General features: G+C 42.3%; 1 protein-coding gene across 1 annotated transcript in view; it reads right to left on the minus strand.

Moving 5' to 3' along the window:
* Positions 1-22088, minus strand: part of LOC145391436 (uncharacterized) — a 192425-nt gene that overhangs the window by 168859 nt on the left and 1478 nt on the right. The window contains exons 4-8 of the mRNA XM_080266049.1: positions 21183-21341; positions 20842-20959; positions 7348-7642; positions 4886-4997; positions 1900-2033 (exon numbers count right to left, since the gene is read on the minus strand). Coding sequence (XP_080122175.1) covers positions 1900-2033; positions 4886-4997; positions 7348-7642; positions 20842-20959; positions 21183-21341 — 818 coding nt within the window. The remainder of the gene's footprint in view (positions 1-1899; positions 2034-4885; positions 4998-7347; positions 7643-20841; positions 20960-21182; positions 21342-22088) is intronic.

Genomic DNA, 22088 nt, shown 5'->3' on the forward strand with positions numbered 1-22088 from the left:
TCGTGAGGATCGAATCGTAAACTTTGAGATGTCTTATTCACCTGTGATCAAAGAAAGAAACAAACAAATAAACCAAAAAACAAACAAGCAAATGAAGGCATATACATACTCTCAAACTTTCTTGGAAGAGGTAACAATGTGATTTTAGCAGCTTTGGTGTAATTTATCCAGAAAATAAGTGCAACAATTCAACAATCCATACGCCTACTCCACAAGCGTTTGACTGAAGTTGAAATATTTTATACTGCTGTCAAAAATTGTCCCCCAAATGGATGAATGGAGATTTTTAATATGTGATAGTGGACATGTTGCTGCGTCGTTTGACGCCAAGAAAGCTTATGTAGGAATTTTTTCCCACTTTCACTAAAAATTGGGGTTCTCCTATCAGTCTCATCTACCTGGTACCAAGTTTCATACCTTTACTACAAACTGTCCGGCCTGTTGCCCTCTTTTGAAGATTTTCGATATGCTGCACTTGGCGCGTGTCACGTGCCACGTGCATCACCTGAGTGTGATAAAACCTGTCAAAAGCTTCTCGGCTGTGTACACATAAAACAGTCTTCTCAGGGTTCCCTTCCTGAGTCAGCATATTTGACCAGTGGAAACGGTCATCGCTAATTCATCACATTCAGGCAGCGTCTGAACCGTGATGACTAAGAAGTCAACATCCACTAACTCGAGTACCTCTAACACTAATACCATTACTATTATTGCCACTACCACATGTGCCACTACCACCACCACCACCACCACCACCACCACCAATACTACCACAACCATTACCTGCACAACTATCACCACCACTTGCACTGTCCCCACCATTGTCACTACCACCACCATCACTACCACTACCACCACCACCACTATTCTGACTAGTATGACAACCACCACCACCACCACCACCATCAGGGCCTGGAGCGGTTGCGTCTTCCCCGTGCGTCTACCCTCCAGAGGCTGTTGAAGCAGAGGAGGACAGCACGGGGGCCAAACCACCGCAAACCCCTCTGGCCCCTCATGGGGCCCGAGAACCTGAAAGTGGCTTCGGTTGCCCGGGCAAGTACCACATCTCTCAACACAACACATACAACACCGTATTTTCTACACCGAAAAATGACTTCCCGGCGGTCAGTTCTCGACGACTTCTTCTTGATGGTGACCCATCAACAAATACACATGTCAAGCATGCTCAAAACCTATCACTTTGAGCTGACAGACAATGGATTCAGTTCAGTGCAATGCCTGAAAGAACTGGACCCATTACACCTGCATAACACTTGCATCCAGAGAATACTACACAAACACCTGAACCTGCTCCTTATACTCCTTCCCACCACCCACTAACTCCCCCACCAACCCCACTCCTACTTCCTCCACACCTCCTCAGCCTAACCCACTGAACCTTCCCACACCATCCAATCCCCCAAGCCCTCCCATTCCACCACAATCTAATTCACATCAACCCTTATCTCCATCACAACTTTCTCCTACCCCTTCCCCTTCACCCACAACCCCACCTCCCCCCTGTGCTGCAGCACCCAAAACACATCATACACAGAACATAAACATTCTTCAAATAAACGTAGATCGTATAAACAACGAAAAACAAGAAGTCACACAATTCATCAAACAACAAAACATACACACTGCCATCTTACAAGAAACAAAACTTCGCAGAACACAAAAAACACCTACATTTCATAATTTTACCACTATTTGACAAAACCGGGTTGACAGCGGTGGCGGTGGGCTCATCACCCTGGCACACCAATCCATCAACTTTTCAGATACCAGTGCACACACAAAGTCACTTCACCACCCCCACATGACACCACAACAGAAATACAATCAATTATATTATGCACTGGCAACAAATGACACATAACAATCGCCAGTACATACATTCCTCCCCCAGTCGTCCCCCACAGTACCACACAATTACTCTCCTCAAGTACTCCACATCACTTACATACCCAACATCATCCTGCGTGGTGATTTCAATGCCAAGGCGTCGGCGGCCTGGCATATCAACAACCCTGACACAGGCAGAGGGCTGCTGTTACAATCCCAAACAGATAATCTTTTCATCCCCAGTAATCTCCATCAACATATCCATATCCCACACCAAGCCCTCTTCCTTCCATCATCCCCAGACATCACCTTTTGCCCTCCAAACCTCGCCCCCACAACATCCTGGGGTGGTCAAAACCCTTGGCTCTGACCACCTCCCAATCATCACTACCAAAACTAGAACCACCCCAGCTGGCCACAGACACACATACACTAATTATATGAGAGCCAACTGGGAGGCCTTCACAACTGAAACAGTACAACACTTTGGGACATAAAACAGTACATCAGTCACAAACATCAACACTGCTGTGCACACTTTCAATACAGTTATTCAAAATGCAGACAAAAGTCACATTCCTAGAGTAAACAGAAAGAAATACATCCCCAACTTCACACCAGAAATTCAAGGCCTCATCAGTCAACACGACACACTACGGCACTCCCCAACACCCCATACACAAGACAATGTACAACAAATACAAGAACTCAATACTCAAACAACAAAATATTAGAACAGCAAACACTAAATTGGAATAATTATCTCCAAACCCTTGATCACTAAACAAACACCAGTAAACTCTACAAAACATCACACTCACCAACAGCAACACTACACAATCACACACTGCCATCACAACAACAGACATCATACCCTCAAACAAACAACAAGCAAACACTCTCATCAATCGCTTTTCACATGTCAGCCATCTAAACCCCCATCGCGATGACCGACGTGTCTTCAGACTCAAGAGGCAGTTCCCCACAGACCCAGACTTCGCACCTTTCACTTACAACCAGACAAGGTACATCATTAGCAACATTAAACACTCAGCTGCCTGTGGACCAGACAACATAAGCAACATACACCTTAAACACCTTTGACCACAAGGCATACAAGCACTCACCAACATACAGCTACTCACACAACATAATATATCCAACATTTGGAAGCATGGCACTATAATCGCTATCCCCAAACCCAACAAAGACCCGACGTTACCTTCCTCACACCGCCCCATCACACTCCTCTGCACCCCGTCCAAAGTCACTGAACGACTCGTATTGCAACTAGTTACACCTCACATCCTGCTAGCCTCATCACAACATGGTTTTAGGCCGCTACACTCCACAAACAGTCTTCTTACAAACCTTACACAGAGAGTTTTTGATGGCATCATTTTAGCTAGGCCACCACACAGAACACTCCTAGTCACACTAGACATTAGCAAAGCTTTTGATGCCATCCCTCGCCACAACTTCACAAACAAAGGATTCAACACAAACATGCACAATAACACAAGAATATGGCTGGCAACAATTTAGCAGGCAGATGTGCACATGTAACATTTCCAGTCAGTCATCGAACATCAGAAACTTCACAAACGGCGTCCCCCAAGGATCTGTTTTATCCCCTACCCTCTTTAACCTATACATACACGACATACCCACACCCCACACACCACAAATACACATAGCTTACTATGCGGACGACATAACACTTACATGTACAAACCAAAACGCAAACACAGCCGCACACATTCTCATCTTACCTCATCATACTACACGAATGGTTCACCACAAACGGGCTCAAAATAACCCCAGCCGAATCTACAGTGATACTTTTCACAAACTGGATGGCAGAACACAGTCACATTCCACACCTCACCATAAACAACACTCCCCTACCACACACACACACACACACACACACACACACACACACACACACACACACACACACACACACACACACACACACACACACACACACACACACACACACACACACACACACACACAAAATCCTTGGTGTAACATACAATACATCAATGTCATTTAAACAACACATCACAAACATTAAAGATAAATTAACACCAAGACTCAACGCCATAAGGTCACTTGCCCATACAACATTTGGACACAACAAAGAAACCACCACCACAGTATACAAACAGCATACACGTTCAGTGATGAATTATGGAAGCCCTGCTTGGGCTCCTAACCTCACTAAAACACACTACAACACTCTACACACCAATCAGAACAAGGCACTAAAAATAATCACAGGCTCCACAGCTACTACACCCACAGACCACCTACACCAAGAAATCAAAGTCCTCAAAGTCAAGGATCATCTAGAAATAAGAGGCACCCAAATTCTTGCTGCAGCCTCTACAAACCCACATCATCCACTACGCTACATGGCAGCACATCCACACACACCAAGGAACATCAAAACAACACCCAGCACACGATGTCATACACAAATACTGTCATCTCTTCCCCCTCGCCTGCCTCAAACCAGCTTCCAGAAGCATATCCATACTCAAACCACTCGCCGCGCTGCATGCACGACCTCCTGATATCCACCCTTCTGAATCCTATCTCCCTCGTTAGGACAGAGTCCACCTGGCCAGACTGAGATGTGGGCATCATCCAGCCCTCTTGAATTATCAGAAGAGGCTGGATGACTGTCGCTGACGCCTGTCCAGGATGCAACACAGCACCCCATACCATTAACCCATGGATTGCGCAATTACTTTTTTTTTTTTTTATCCCACCCCGTGGTCACAAAAAATGAAGGGAAAAAAATTTTCTGTTTAGTTTTTATTTTAGACTTGAAGATAAACATCCAGGGCATCATCCGATGAAAAAAAAAATCTCTTTCTCTCCATCTTCGTGTAAGGCCATGCCTAAGTTTATGTAGGGGAGTAGTGATAAAAAGAAAATAAAATGTTTTTGTTTACTATAAACTTGAAGACAATCATCCCAGGAATCATCCGGTGAAAAAGAGAAAAGTCTCTCCCTCTCCCACCGTCTTTGCATATTTCCATGCATAAGTCTGCGTAGGCGTGGAGTAGTCAGCGGTGATGCACGGCCAGCACAGCCTGAGGTGTGGCTCGCAACACGACGCCACCCAGCCTGAGCTGTGGCTCAGAATCCACGGGTTAAGCACATTATGGAAGACTGAACTGCATACAATCACCTGCGCCAACAACACAACATACACTTCTTGAGAGCTCTGTGAGAAAACACAGTCACGGCCGTGGCCTTCCGTAGGGACTCGCGGCTGTTCGGCCAGATTGCCTAGGGAACAACTACTACTATTTAATCAGGTGATCGGAATGTCATAGCTCATCATCCCAGTAATTTTAGTCAAAACTGCACCAGTAGTTTTCGCGTAAAATTGTTAACAGAGAGAGAGAGAGAGAGAGAGAGAGAGAGAGACTGACAAACAAGCAAACAGAAAAACAGAGTGAAAACAATACAAGCTACTATTCGCGTAATAATATTATTACAAATCCATCTACAGTTACCATCGTTACAACTACTGCAACTGCAACTACTATGACTATTATCAACGGTACGACTGCTACTACTACTACTACTACTACTATCTATCTGTCGGTCTATTGCCAGACGTCTTAATCCCGTATGGGGTGGCCACAAACAAATCGCCTCCATGTTGCCCTGTCCTCCGCCATTTCGCAGCCATTCCCTCTCTCTCATCTACCTCTCCACTCCATCCTTCCACCTCATCCTTGGCCTCCTCCTCCCTTCTCCCCCCTTCCCCTCCACCTCACTCACATACACTCTCATCGTCTGTGTCTCGCTCTCCATCCTCGTCACATGGTCTGTTAACTAAAAGGTTGGTGGCAGTGGCAGGTGGGGGTGTCCATCATCCACTTATTCAGTATAGTGTACGGTATTCCAGGGTAACCCTACATTGAGTGACAAGCCAAACGATTTCCTGTAAACCGGAAAATCGTTTAACATGCTGGTTGGTAACCTTATAACCAACCAATACGTGTTTCCTATTTGTGAACAAGTGGCTTGGCGGAGGGTTAGTGACCCTCCGCGGAAAACAACTAACTAAAGGACAAACAAATGCCTCGGACCAGGAATCCAACTACTGCTACTACTACTATTACTACTACTACTACTACTGCTACTACTAATTATTATTGTTATTATTATTATTATTACTATTATTATTATTATTATTATGATATTATTATTATTATTATTATTATTATATCTGGAAAGGGTTAAGCCAATCATACGCCTTGAAGCACTTGATTATAATTTGCTACCCCGATTTCTTTGTCAAGGTGTCCTGCTCGCGAAATAGTAGCACCGTTTTTTCTTCAAATCTGTCTTATAGTAGGGCCTTCCTCATACGTCCAGCTTCCTTAGTTGATCTGAAGTTGCCTACCAATATGGTTGTCCGCTTTCCTCAACTCTTATCAATAAATAATTCGAGTGGTGTTGTCTTTTTATCGACCCACCTTTACTTGAAGTATTTCTTGATAAGTCTTCATGGACAGCACTGTTGTTAAGCAGCTCCAGAACAAGTGAATCATATCGTGTGATAGCCAACCCCAAGTCAACTTATACTTAACTAGTAATAGGAAGATGTGTTTTATCGAGATTTGAATCAAAATATTCCTCTTCGTCCATGAAGTGGGCCGTTTTGGCATTTAGAAGATGCTCGCTGAGACAATAAATTCAGCCTGTCTCATGAAAATGGCATTGGTGGAGTGAGGTACAAAATCTAATAAGACTTGCACTCACTGTTTCTGCTTCAAATATTATAATATACCGGGTATATATACAAATAAGCCGTAACATCACACATTTACTGAGCTGTTTATCTCCACATCACATCTATGTGTGAATCAAATATTCTTCATTTTTGTCATTACATCTGAGAGGCAAGCCAACCAATGCAGCCCCCGTACTAGTGTTGGTGAAGATCAAGCTGCCTGTGCCTGACTTGCTAGTTGGTGACGTCGCTTATATAGTGCCTTGGCTTCACAAGGACGGAAATACCGCCCGCCGACAAAGTGATGACGTCAAACACCACGGTGGAATAAGTTACCTTGCTCTAAAAAGCTAGCTGAAATAGGACTCTGTATTTGAATTTAATGAACATTAACATAAAAAGAAAAAACAGAATTTGAGACAAAGCAAATCATAAGCTGAAAATGCTAAAACATAAACCTCAATCATTAACTCATCATTATCTTTACTATAAAAGAAAATCTGGGCACAGTATAGAATCAAAATCCGATGATGAGAGAAATCTTAACTTGCTGCAGATGTACATGAATAAATCAGGCACTTTCGATTGTATCGCGTCGGATTTTTGTTCAGACCAAGAAGACCCAAGAGTAAAATTGCAAGGGTCACAGGCAATTAAGAATAGTGATGATGATCATCATCATTATGACCATGACAATTATGGCAAAATACGAGGGAAATGAAAAGTGTTACCTTGTTGCAGAAGAACCCGAATAAAACAGGCACCCCTGGTCATTGCCGCCGCCAGATTAACAACAGGAAGCGCTAAGACTAGCAGCATCAAGAGAGCCAGCACCAACACCAGTGCAGTCAGTATACCCAGCCACACTACGGGTGTGAGTGGGAGCAGGAATCCCCAGGAACTCACCTCCTCCCGCCCCCGACCAGAAAACACTCGAAGGTATTCAGTGTACACGGAGAATGTGAAGTCCACCACTTTACTCCGAGCCTCCGTGATTTGGAAGAGGCCAAGAGCAATGTCCGTTTCCTGCATGTGATTATAAATGCTTTATTGGTTTCTGTATACACACACACACACACACACACACACACACACACATAGATATATATATATATATATATATATATATATATATATATATATATATATATATATATATATATATATATATATATATATATATATATATATATATATATATATGTATATTAAATAGGTGAATAATAATAACCATATTACAGGTGTCCTCCATTCATAAAAAATCTGTAACAATTGAACTTAAACTGCTGTAGGTTGAGACTGGAGGGAAACTACTCTGAGGGAGCAAGTTCCAAAGGGGGAATGAAAGGATTCTGATAAGCAGAAGCTCTGCAATATGGCCGTGTGACAATCCAATCATGAGCACTACCAGATGACCCTGTAGCACGGGGTAAGACGTGGTGAGGTGGCACAACGGATGCAATTTCATCTGAGCTTTTGCCATAATAATCTCTGAAAAATAATGCAAGGGATGCAGCATTCCTTCTTACTTGTAGGTCAAGTAACTCATTTGTAATTGCAGCGTTAATAATTCTTACAGATTTGTTTTGAATTTTGTTCACTTGCTGTAGTGCAGCCTCTACACATCCATTCCAAAAGGGTGGGCAGTATTCCAGCTGAGAGTGCAGATGATTTTTATAAAATATAGCTAACTGCTCGATCGTGTAGAAGTTACGGATTCAGTGCAATAATCCAAGTTTCTTTGGAACTGTTTATGCAAGGGATATCACATGCGAGGCCAAGCTAAGTGTACTGTTAAGTGAAACACGGAGAAGTTCAGTACTCTTGGAGACAGGAATATTAGTAGCACTGAAGTGAACATAGAAATCAAGCAATATCTGTCTATTTGTAAACTGTATATATTTGACTTTCCTAGCATTAAATGAGAAAATGTTATATTTTCCCCATTTAGTGATCCTAGAGAAGTCTTGATTTATGGAGACAGCTGTACTGAGTTGCGAGTTAGAGACATTAAAGTTTGTGAATGGGTGTTTAAGTACGATGAAACTGTGAAGTGTAGAGCCATCTGCGTATGAGTGAATGAGGTTATGGGTGTTTGATAAGAGACCAGTATTATGAATTAGGAATAGGGTTCAAGTCAGGACAGATCCTTGTGGCACGCCGGCATTACACCATTGGAAACTGGAAAATACATCATCTAATCTTATCTCTCAGTTGCTGAGATATGAGGAAATCAAGGGAACAAAAAGTAACAGGCCACAGCAAGGGAGTTTTGATAGCAGGGAACGGTGACACACCCAGTCAAAAGATGTAAAAATATCAGGGGCTACTACATGGGTTTCTCTATGCTGGTTAGATGACTGATGGATGGTATGAGTCAAGAGATCCAGTATATCACCGGTGGACTTTTCGTGAAGAAAATCGTAGGCTCTATCAAGAATTAAGCTCTTGGATTCAAGATGTTTAACAATGTGCTTACTAATTACAGTCTCAAATATTTTAACAAAAGATGTGAAAGATACTGGTCAGTAATCAAAAGGGTCAGAGGAACTTCTTTTCTTCGGAACTGGGTGGATATTGGCTTTTTTCCAAGAATTAGGGAATGAAAAAGTACGTGTTCATAGTCTGAATAGTTTACCTAGAACAGGAGCAAGTTCTGGGGAAGACTTTTTCAAAACGATTGGACGACTTCCATTTGGACCTGGAGCTTTATTGGTTGGTTAATTGTCTAGGACGGTTTTTACGTGTCTAGTCTGTCTATTAAGTGCAGCAATTTGAGAGGGTCAAGTTCTAGTACAGGGTCGTTCTGAATTACTTCCTGTAAGATAGAAATTCTGGCAAACATAACGGCAAGGATGTTCGCTTTTTCACACAGGTCATTTATAGTGTTTCCATCAAATATCATCGTGAGGGAATGGGTGACTACCTTTTAAAGCTATTACTGAAAGAATTTAGATTGATTACAGTTTTCTATTGCCTAAGGGATTGTTTAATAGTCTGGAGGTATGGTTGTGAAGAAAGTTTAACTTAACAAGATATTTTACTGCTTTTGCATGGTTTCTAGCAATTGACTGACGGATTCCGAAGTGTTTTATTTCATGGAAAAAGTTATATACAAAGGACTTTTCGGTCGTTGCTGTGGCACAGTTGCTGTTAGACCAATTTGGAGAGCCTGATCTTTTAGTAAATCGGTAAATGGGTGTTAACAATTTCATACCAGCTTTTACTAAGTAATTAGCCTAGTGTGGGACTGGGTAGAACTGATCTCAGTGGAGAAGAAAGACTTCCATGGAATGTCAGGAAGATAATTTCTAAATTCATCCCAGTCTGCCTTATCAAAGTGCCATCTGGTCAGCCTGACGGGTTCAGAACGGGGAGGTTTGGGACAACTGCCTAATGAAGCCTGAGGAGATTGTGGTTGAAATATCCAAGTGGTGACAGCGTCTCAGTCCTGTATTGATCTGGCCTATTTGTGAAGAAAAGTGCCAAGAAAAAGGCGATATGGTCAGGAATATCTGGTATTCACGTTGGTTGTTTTACCACTTTTTTTTTATGTGAGGAAGAAGGAACCAAAGGCCATGAGCCCGCAATAACAGTTCCCTCCAAGAGAAAGACAAAATACAAAAGATAGCCAAAGTCAAGATCCGATCATTTCGAGATGCCTTTTTTTTATGCAAGGAAGAAGGAACCAAAGGCTATGATCCCACAAAAATTGTTCCCTCCAAGAAAAGAACAAAATACGAGAGAGAGCCAAATTCAAGATCAGATCATTTCGAGATGCCAGGACACACTGCGTCTGAAAGACTGGTGATCATAGGAAGCAGGAAATACAGACAGAGGGAGACAGTTCCAGAGTTGACCTGTTGCATAAATGAAGGACTGGGAGTAACGGTTAACTCTTGCATTAGAGAGTTGGACAGAAAAGGGATGAGAGTTTGCTGCTTGGCTGGTGCTAAGTGCCCGTCGTTGGGGTGGAGGAATGCATGCAGACAGATTAGAGGAGCAGTGACCATTGAAGAAGCGATAGAAAAGAGATATAGATGCAACAGTCCAGTGAAGAGACAGAGGTTGAAGGGAGCCAGTAAGAGGAGGAAAGTTAATGAGACGAAAAGCCTTTGACTCCACACTATTGAGAAGAGCTGTAAGTGGAGAACCTCCCCACACATGAGAGTTGTACTCCACACAGGGGCGGATAAAACCCGTGTATAGAGTCAACAATTGAGCAGGGGTAAAGAAGGAACAGAATCGGTTTACCACATCTAATCTCTTGGAAGCAGATTTTAAAAGAGATGTAATATGATCTTCCCAAGATAAGTCCCGAGTGAATGAAACCCCAAGCATGTTCAAGAATGATGCAGGATTAAGCTGGGTATTATTAAACATTAGTGGGTACACATGTGGAAGATTTTGTCGGGTTGATAGGTGCAAGAACTGAGTCTTTGATGCACTAAAAACAACAAGATAATTTTTACCCCAGTCATAGATACGAGCCAAGTCAGACATTAGGTGTGCCATAGCCTCATCCATTGTTTGTTGTAACTGCTGAGATGGACGTTGCGGGAACCGAATGGAAAGGTGAAGGGTGGAGTCATCAGCATACGAGTGGATAGGGTTAGATGTACAGCTTAGAAGGTCACTGATGAATAAAAGGAAGAGAGTTGGTGATAGGACAGAGCCCTGAGGAACACCACTGTTGATAGATCTAGGAGAAGAACGATGGCCGTCTACAACAGCAGCTATAGAATGACCAGAAAGGACACTATAGATGATGGCACAGATAGAAGGATAGAAACCGTAAGAGGGCAGTTTGGAATTTAAACATTTGTGCCAGACTCGATCGAAAGCCTATGAGATGTCAAGTGCAATGGCAAAGCTTTCGCCAAAGTCCCGAAAGGAGGATGACCAGGAGTCTGAAAGGTAGGTGAGATCACCAGTGGAGCGTCCCTGACGGAACCCATACTGACGATCAGAAAGAAGGTTGTGATAGTAAAGATGCTTGAAAATTTTTCTATTAAGAATTGACTCGAAAACTTTTGAGATACAGGATGTTAAAGCAATTGGACAAAAGTTAGAGGGTTGGGAATGGTCACTCTTCTTTGGGACTTGCTGAATGAGAGCAAACTTCCAGCAAAAAGGAAAGGTACAAGTTGATAGACAAAGACGATAGAGTTTGCCTAGGCAGGGTGTAAGCACAGAAGCACAGTTCTTGAGAACAACAGGAGGGACTCCATCAGGCCCATATGCCTAGTTAGTACTGAGGCCAGTGATGGCAGAAAATACATCAACTGAAGAAATTTTAATATCAGCCATGAGGAAGTCAAAGGGGGTAAGTGAAGGAGGGACAGCACTGGAATCGTCTAAGGTGGAATTGGAGGAGAAAGTCTGAGTGAAGAGATCTTCTTTATCAGTAGAAGAAATAGTTACAGAGCCATCAGAGTAGAAAAGAGGAGGGAAGGATGATGAGGTAAAGTTGATAGAAAGGTTTTTGGCAAGGTGCCAGATGGAGCGGGAGGAATGCAAGTTGGAGAGTTGAGAGTATTTAGTACAGATGAAATTATTTTTAGCAGTGCGAAGAACAGACTTAGCATGATTTCGGGCAGAAACATAAGCAAGATGTGATTCAGGGGTGGGTTGGCTCTGGTACCTTTTATAGGCCCTCTTCTTGTTGCGGACAGCATTAGAACAAGCGTGATTAAACCAAGGCTTTTTTGCATTATTCAAAAGATATGAGAAGGGAATGTATGCATACATGCCCGAGAGAATAACCTCTGTAATGCGCAAGGCACATTCAGATGGCTCCCGGCCATGGAATCAATAATCACTCCAGGGAAAATCAAAATAGTACTGCCTGAGGGCCTCCCAATCTGCAGCTCCAAAGTGCCACAGACGACGTTTCTTTGTAGGGTCCACAGGCCGTAGCAAAGCGACAGGACAGGTTAAGGTGATAAAATTGTGATCGGAGGAGCCCAACGGAGAGAAAAGATTAACAGTGCAACCAGAAGGATGAGTTGTAAGGAAGAGGTCAAGATTGTTGGAGCTCTCTCCAAGGAGGTCAGGGATATGGGTAGGGTGCTGTATAAGCTGCTCTAGGTCATTAAGGATAGAAAAGATGCGAGCTTGTTTACCAGGTGGATCATTGAAAGGAGAAGAGAGCCAAAAGCGGTGGTGAACATTGAAATCTCCTAAAATGGAGATTTCAGAGAATGGAGAAATGGATAGAATGTGTTCCATCGTAGAAGTAAGATAGTCAAAGAATTTTTTATCGTCAGTAGATTAACCCCTACACCGCGGGCATGTTTACCGATGTTTTGCGTGTGCCGCGGGGTTATTCCGGCTCCGACAGACTCTCAAAAAATATTTGCCAAAAATCAGTTATTAGTCCTAGAATATTAAAATTAAATATGCTTATGGCACATACCTTCAGCTTTCTCCTGGAATGTTTGTTGAGCCTTCGTCGTTACCGTAGGACTTGTGGAGACCTCTGAAGTCGGGTAACGAAGTCTCCACTTTACACCTCCCGACAACCCGTAATATGATTACCACAGCCAGATATTAACACTATAAACACTACTCTATGATTTTCAAGTAGTTTGGGATCCATACTCCCAAAAGAAACCCACTGTGAAAGCAATGAAAATTACGAGCGCGTCTGACCATCGCACTGGCACTAGTTCGCTCTTGGTACTCTGTCATTTATTATTCATAAAACCCCTCACACTTTATATTTCTATTACTATATAACACTTATATATATCTACAGTCTTTATCCATAAGTTTCCTTCAGTAGTATTAGTTTATTGTCCCTGTAGGGATTCAATTTCTTTCAGTAAAATACGTAGCATTCACTTTCTCGTCCTGTATACTAGCATTGAGAGTGAATGTCACTTTTATCTTCACTCTCATAACTCATAGCATTCAGACATGCTAGAGTGAAACTTTCACTTTCATTACTCCTAGGGTATATACTCGTATTCTTATACTACTACTCATTTACATTTCTATTTACGTTCTCTATTTTATTTACGTTATTTACATTTCTATTTTATTTACACTGTGTTATGCATTGTCACTTGAAGTAACTTATAAAACTATTTTCCATTGTTCACGTATATTTACATTCATTACTTTCACTTGCTGTTTACACATTATTTACACATTATTTACAATTCCACTTGCACTGTTTTACTCAATAGAAAGATCGTAGTCACTCTTCTATCAATTGTCAGCCCTTTACCTCTTTCCACACAAGGTTTAGTAGGGGGTAAAGGTCACAGGGCCCTTTGCATGGGGATGAAAAAGTCCCTGAAGTCAGCAAGAAGAAACATACGTACCCCCACTTCGGAAGATGAGAGTAAAATGATAATGGAGGGCCGGGGTAGAGGCCTACTTAGGGGATATTCAGTGCTACCAATGTTAGCTCTTGAAACAGCTATGTCTAGCACTGAAATGATTGGCAGGAAATCTAGACAATACATTATAAATCAGATAGTTCCAGGTGAATGTAAATATCACTTAGGCTTCTCCCTTCCCTCCTTACATGTATATTTATTACGAAAATAGATTATACGGCATATTTCAAGGGGAAAAAAACAGCGAAAATTAGCGAACAAGTGCACGTGAGGTGTTGTCAGGTGATAATTAGCCAATTCCAGGTGTATGGCACTCTCACTTACCTTATTTCTTTCTTGTATATATTATTTGGTATAAGAATAGGACATAGGGCTTATTTCAATGGATGAAATCAGTGAAAAATTCCAGGGAAGATTTACTTAGCGTAGCAAGGCCGGGCAGGCGAGAGGATAGGGTAATGGAGGGGGGGTAGGGAGGGGAGTCAAGAACGGGGAGAAATCGCTAAATTGTCAACAATGGATGGGAGTACAGATGAGATTAGGAGTGCTGACTAGTGTTGGACAGGCAGTACTGATAGATGATACAAGCCCCCACTTGGAAGCCCAGGTGAATTCAAAATAACACAGAATCACAAAAGCGACGCCCCGCGGCATGATCCCTTGCTCCCAAGTGTCACGAAAGTGACGCCCCGCGGTTAAGGGGTTAAAGGATAAGTAAACAGTGCAGATATATTTAGTCAGAGAATGACAGGAGAGCAGGAGGCCAGAGCGTAGAGAATTCAAAAGAATCAAGTTCAGGAACATGAGAGCAAGACAAGTCGTTGCGTATATATACACAACAGCCACCTTTGGCTATGAAGTGAGTATAGAGAAAGTAGGAGGGTACAGAAAAGAGTTTGCTGTCAGTTGCCTCAGACAGCTGAATCTCAGAAAGAGAAGGTGAGGTTTAGAGGAGGAGAGGTGGTGGTCAACAGAGCGAAAGTTAGAGGAAAGCCTGCGAATGTTGCAGAAATGAAGTTGTGAATCAGACAGTGGTTCCCGGCAGCTCAAGTCGTCACTGGGAGAGGGGCAGAAGGTGGGGGCATTTATGGTCCCCCCTCCTGGGGACTCCGAGGCTGGTTGTTCAGACGTCAAAATTTATTTTTGAATTTTGGAAAAGGAAGTGTAGTGTGTACTGTGTATGTAGTTTGGTGTAGATAGTTAGAGAAACTTGTATTGGAGAGAGTGCTGGCCTACTCTCTGTGTTACTGAGACACTGAAAAAGTTAAGCAAAGGAGGATGGTCAGGAACAAGTCCTCAGGGCTGATGAAACAGGAGCTCCAGCTCTCCCTGGCATCAGCTTTCCATCCACCTCGGAGGTATTGCCCTGCTCGACTGATGCTACAGTCTCCTCCTCCTGGACACACTGCGTTTCAAAGACTGGAGATCATAGGAAGCAGGATATACAGACAGAGGGAGACAGTTCCAGAGTTGACCTGTTGCATGAATGAAGGACTGGGAGCAACGGTTAACTCTTGCATTAGAGAGTTGGACAGAAAAGGGATGCGAGTTTGCTGCTAGACGGGTGCTACGTTGTAGAGGTGGAGGAATGCATGCAGACAGTTCAGAGGAGCACTGACCATTGAAGTAGCGATAGAATAGAGATAAAGATGCAACAGTGCGGCGAAGAGACAGAGATTGAAGGGAGTCAGTAAGAGGAGGAGAGTTAATGAGACGAAAAGCCTTTGACTCCACCCTATTGAGGAGAGCTGTATGTGGGTAGCCTCCCCACACATGAGAGTTGTATTCCATACAGGGGGGGATAAAACCAGTGTACAGAGTCAACAATTGTGCAAGGATATAGAAGGAAAGGAGTCGGCTTAGCACACCTAATCTCTTGGAAGCATATTATACAAGAGATGCAATATGATCTTTCCAAGATAAGTTCCGAGTAAATGAAACCCCAAGCATGTTCAAGGATGATGCAGGATTAAGCTGAATATTATTAAACATTAGTGGGTATACTTGTGGAAGATTTTGTCGGGTTGATAGGTGTAAGAACTGTATCTTAGATGCATTAAAAACAAACAGATTTGTTTTACCCCAGTCAGAGATACGAGCCAAGTCAGACATTAGGTGTACAATAGCCTGATTCCTTGTTTGTTGAAGTAACTGCTGAGATGAGCATTGCGGGAACCGAATGGAAAGACGAAGGGTGGAGTCATCGGCGTATGAGTGGATGGGGTTAGATGTACAGCTGTCATTGATGAACATAAGGAAAAGAGTTGGTGATAGGACAGAGTCCTGAGGAACACCACTGTTGATAGATCTAGGAGAAGACCAATGGCCGTCTACAACAGAGGCTATAGAATGACCAGAAAGGAAGCTATGGATGATTGCACAGATAGAAGGATAGAAACCGTAAGAGGACAGTTTGGAAATGAAAGATTTATGCCAGACTCGATCGAAAGCCTTTGAGATGTCAAGTGCAGTGGCAAAACTTTCGCCAAAGTCCCGAAAGGATGATGATCAGGAGTCGGAATGGTAGGTGAGAAGATCACCAGTGGAGCGTTCCTTATGAGACCCGTACTGACGATCAGAAAGAAGGTTGTGATAGGAAAGATGCTTGAAAATTTTTCTATTAAGAATTGACTCGAAAACTTTAAATACAGGATGTTAAAGCAATTGGACGGTAGTTAGAGAGTTGGGAATGTTCACTCTTCTTTGGGACTGGCTGAATGAGAGCAAACTTCCAGCAAGAAGGAAAGGTACAAGTTGACAGACAAAGGCGAAATAGTTTACCTAGGCAGGGTGTAAGCACAGAAGCCCAGTGCTTAAGAACAACAGGAGGGACTCCATCAGGTCCATATGCCTTGTTAGTATTGAGGCCAGTGATGGCAGAAAATACATCAGCTGAAGAAATTTTAATGTCAGCCATGAGGAAGTCAGAGGGAGGAAGCGATGGAGGAATAGCACTGGAATCATCTGAGGTGGAATTGGAGGAGAAAGTCTGAGGGAAGAGATCTGCTTTATCAGTAGAAGAAATAGCTACAGAACCATCAGAGCAGAAAAGAGGAGGGAAGGATGTTGAGGTAAAGTTGTCAGAAAGGTTTTCGGCAAGGTGCCAGAAGGAGCAGGAAGAATTTGAGTTGGAGATTTGAGAGCATTTACTACGGATGAAATTATTTCTAGCAGAGTGAAGAACAGACTTAGCACGATTCCGGGCAGAAATGTAAAGATGATGTGATTCAGGGGTAGGTTGGCTCCGGTACCTTTTGTAGGCCCTCTCCTTGTTGCGGACAGAATTTGAACAAGCGTGATTAAACCAAGGCTTTCTTGTGTTAGACAAAGGATATGAAAAGGGAATGTATGCTTCCATGCCCGAGAGAATAACCTCCGTAATGCACAAGGCACACTCAGATGGCTCCGGGCCATGGAAGCAATAATAATTCTAGTGAAAATCAAAGCAGTACAGCATGAGGGCCTCCCAATCTGCAGCTCCAAAGTGCCACAGACGACGTTTCTTTGGAGGGTCCACAGGCCGTACCAGAGTGATACGACAGGTTAAGGTGATAAGGTTGTGATCGGAGGAGCCCAACGGAGAGAAAAGATTAACAGTGTAAGCAGAAGGATTAGTTGTAAAGAAGAGGTCAAGTATGTTGGAACTCTCTCCAAGGTGGTCCGGGATATGGGTAGGGTGCTGTACAAGCTGCTCTAGGTCATTAAGGATAGAAAAGAACTAGGTTTGTTCACCAGGTGGATCAGTGAAAGGGGAGAAGAGCCAAAGGTGGTGGTGAACAATTAAATCTCCTAAAATGGAGATTTCAGAGATTGGAAAAATGGATAGAATGTGTTCCATCGTAGAACTAAGATAGTCGAAGAATTTTTGATAGTAGAATTAGGGGATAAGTAAACAGCACAGATATATTTAGTCAGAGAAGGACAGGAAAGCCGAAGCCAGAGTGTAGTGAATTCAGAAGAATCGAGTTCTGGAACACAAGAGCAAGATAAGTCGTTGCGTATATATACACAACAGCCACCTTTTGCTTTGAAATGAGTATAGAGAAAGTAGGAGGATACAGAAAAGGATTTGCTGTCAGTTGCCCCAGACAGCTGGGTCTCAGTTAGAAAGAGAAGGTGAGGTTTAGAGGAGGAGAGGTGGTGCTCAACGGACCGAAAGTTAGAGGAAAGGCCGCGAATGTTGCAGAAATGAAGAAGAAGTGAGTCAGACAGTGGTTCTAGGCAGCTCAAGTCGTCACCGAGAGATTGGCGGAAGGTGGGGGCATTTATGCCCCCCCCCCCTGGGGACTCCAAGGCTGAATGTTGAGTAGCCATGATTTTATTAAATTTTGGAAAAGGAAGTGTAGTGTGTACTGTGCATGTAGTTCGGTGTAGATAGAGAAATTTGTACTGGAGAGCATGCTGGCCTACTTTCTGTGTTACTGAGACACTGAAAAAGTTCAGCAAAGGGGGATGGTCAAGAACTAGTCCTGAGGACTGATGAAACGGGAGCTCCAGCTCTCCCTGTCATCAGCTTTCCATCCACCTCGGGAGTACTGCCCTGCTCGACTGGTGCTACAGTCTACTCTAAAATTGCGTGAGATTAAACGATTCCATGAACCGTTCGCATTCTAAACAATTATTGTCAGTCCTGGTAGTGTGCAATACTCATTCTACATTATGAACGTTAAAATAACACAAAACGGTAGTTTCAGTGGTAAGGGCGAGGTTAAAGTTGGTCAACAGTGTGGATACGGTCAAATAGGCTAGGTTCTGATGAGGCATTGGGGGAGCAATAAACTATTCATATATATTTGGTAATATTTATGGAATTTAGTTTGTATAATGGGTAATCAAAGTTAGCTGAAGTAAAGTTCACAGTAATGTCAAATGCATAATAAGTTTTGATAAAAAAAGCAGGTGCCACCCTTGTTACGGAAGTTTGTGGGGAGTTGGTAACAAGGAAAACAAAATGGGGATATGTCAGTAGAGGGAAAGATATGTGTTTTGTGAGGAATATGGCTAGAGATTGGTGGGAAAAAATGAAGAGAATTCAAACTGATACTAAAACCACGGATATCAGCAAAGTATAAGGCCAAACCCACACTTCTCAGCTGATGAGCATGAACTGTGTATACAACAATCAATGTCAGCACAGTCACTTGACTGTAGCCAGGAGGGACCTGTACCCCCAGCCCTACCCTGCCGGTGGTGGCAATCCGAGGTACCACTGAATTTACTGATAATACTGCAGCGACCTTTGTTATGGGGAAATGGAAATAGAAGGTGTGATATTTAATGTGCATGTAGTGTGGTGTAGACAATTGGAGGTATAGGTATTACGAGAATATGATGGCATACTCTCTCTGTTAATAAAAAACACTTAAAATGTTCAGCAATGGGAGATGGTCAGGAACAGGTCTTGTGGGCAGGTGAAATGGGAGCACCAGCTTTCCCTGTCACCAGCTTGCCATCGACCTCAGGATGTTCGACTGGTGCTACAGTTTACTCCCTTCATTACTACTTTAAGGAAGAAGACTTGAACTTAAGGCAGTGAGTATTTCAGTACTATGATGCAAATTCATTGGTTAAACAAAATGAAATTAAAGGATGTACCACAGTCAGGAGGGCATTATCAATGAATGAAGTACTTGTAATGACCGAATTGATGATGTCTGACACGTCCGGACTGCCGTATCGTAAATTTTCACTCCGTACTTTATGAGGAAAAAAAGCTTTTTATCTGTACGTCGTAGAAACCCTGTCTTCTATCTTTGTTGAAGTTTCACGCCGCAGTCTATGCTGCATGCGTGGCTATAAATGAAAAAAGCATTTGGAGTGTAGGGAAAGTGCATGCTGACTGTTTGAGTGTCATGGTTTTGTGAGTGCACGAATTAATTTATTTACCATGACCTTGTAAAGATGTGAAAACACCTGAAAGGACACAGAACTGCAAAACCAGTTCCAGAAATCAATGGTATATGCAGAAGTTGTTAACTACTGGAGGCTTCCTGCTTATAAACAGGTAGTTTGACAGACTGATTTATCTTACAATTTTCTAACGCTTTTTCAACACTCATCTTTATATATATATATATATATATATATATATATATATATATATATATATATATATATATATATATATATATATATATATATATATATAAACCAACAGTGTTCTCAGACTCTAGTCCAGAAGAATCTGTGCTTGTTGTCTTTGTAAGTCAGCAGTTTAGCACAGCCACCTCTCCATCTTATTTCTTGTTGGCAACATATTTCAATTCACAAAGCATCGCAAGCAGACAGGGCAGTTTTACATCTAATACCACAACACCAGACAGGTCTAGTGACCTTTTTGGTGGCTTGACTGTACCCACCATCAGGGAACTTGTCTCTTAGGTCACGCCAACTTCCTGAAGTCGTGGCCCCAAGTCTATCTTGGGTAATGGGGTGGGGCTTAAAAGACAAGTTGCCTGGCAGTGGTACAGTTTCACAGTAGCATCACGCCAGAAGGATGGATACCATAGCAAGTTTGGTGTCCACTTTAGCTACGAGGAAAGTTCAGTCATTTTATTGATAGGGAATGCTCTCTTTGTTTCCAATCACATTTACATCGTAATTCTTGCCTTTATTTAAAAACACAACCAGGTAAGTTGCAAAAGAACAGGGGTTAAACTATAATCATTTTACCTTAATCTGACACGGATTTTCGATCTTCTATAGCATTTTTCATGTAGCTCGGTGCCAGAAAAACACAATCTATATCCTTATTATTGCATTGCTTTGTGACTAAGATCAAGTTCCTGTCTATTGTTACAGCCCAGCAGTCAGGACGGAAGTTGGGAGTTTTGGGCCATGTCAAAGTAACACGGGTATTGTTGAATTGTTGCTCACCTCTTTCATGGTCATTCCAATCATGCCAGTCCAGGAACCATCAGGCCGCAGTGTCCCATATTGTCCATCAGGTGGCGCCAACAGTTTCTGACTGATAATGGTGTATACATCATCCTTACTTTAAATAAAAACTTACACTATTAATGCACAGTAGGTTATTACAAGTTTAACTTCATTGGAAGGATGATGTGTAAATATAAGTCATTACAATTTTTACCATGTTTCTTTCATAAACGGGGATTTATAAATGATTTCTTTTTTTTTCTAATTTACCAGTATCCCATACAGTAAAAACTTCCAACATAAAGTTTATGAAATTGTGAAGTTAACCAAAAAATTACGAGAAATTCATGGCATTAGAGATGGTGTCAAGAAGGGAGTTTTCAGCACTTAGGATGATGACTCTCTTTCCACCGGGTGCATTAGCGTCGTCCACCGTCATGGTATTCTCCGTGGCATCAACAGCCCTCGCCACACGCAGCTCTGGGCCCTGCGACAGTCTGGAATGAGAACCGGGGAAAAAGGATACAGTTAACAAGAGAAAAATTCAGTGATATCTTTATCTCTATCAAAGTGACAATATTAGTCTCAAGATATGATTTGGTGTAAATGGCAGTCTGAAAATATGATATGGTGGCAATGACAATATGAAATTATGATAATGGTGGCAACACTAGTCTGAAAAGAATATGTTGGCAGAGGTAGTCTGAAAATATGATGTGGCAATGGCAGTCTGCACTGTGAAAATATAATATGGTGGCAACGTCAATGAAAGATTAATAAAATATGTTGACAGTGGTACTCTGAAAAGATAATTTGGAAATGGCAGTCTGAAATACGATGCTGTGTCAAAGACAACTGGCAGCAGTATAAGTATTCAGATTGTTCCTAGCAATATGATAAGCATTCATACAGTCATTGGTGATGTGTCATTCCATCAAGTTGAAAAAAAAAAGTTAACCCTCCCGACCCTGGTAATGCTGCAGGTGAGACTTTGCGGGGAAGATACTGTACTGTATTTAATGTAACATCCTTTGGCTATCTGCATATAGTAACGAAGTTCATAAGACCATGCTATAGGATTCCTTCCTTAAGTAGGTAATGATAATTCACCACATCACTCCTGGGTGATAATGGGCTCCAGAAAGTCAAGCAATACAGATCTCTTACTTAGAAAATTTGTTTGGGTAAAGCTGGAGTTGTGAAGTAAAAACCAGGCCTTGTTCTTGCGTCCAGTAGGCGACAGG

The sequence above is a fragment of the Coenobita brevimanus genome, chromosome 18, assembly GCF_032717465.1.
Source record: "Coenobita brevimanus isolate Jiangsu-jjx chromosome 18, ASM3271746v2, whole genome shotgun sequence".
In the NCBI taxonomy this organism is placed as follows: domain Eukaryota; kingdom Metazoa; phylum Arthropoda; class Malacostraca; order Decapoda; family Coenobitidae; genus Coenobita; species Coenobita brevimanus.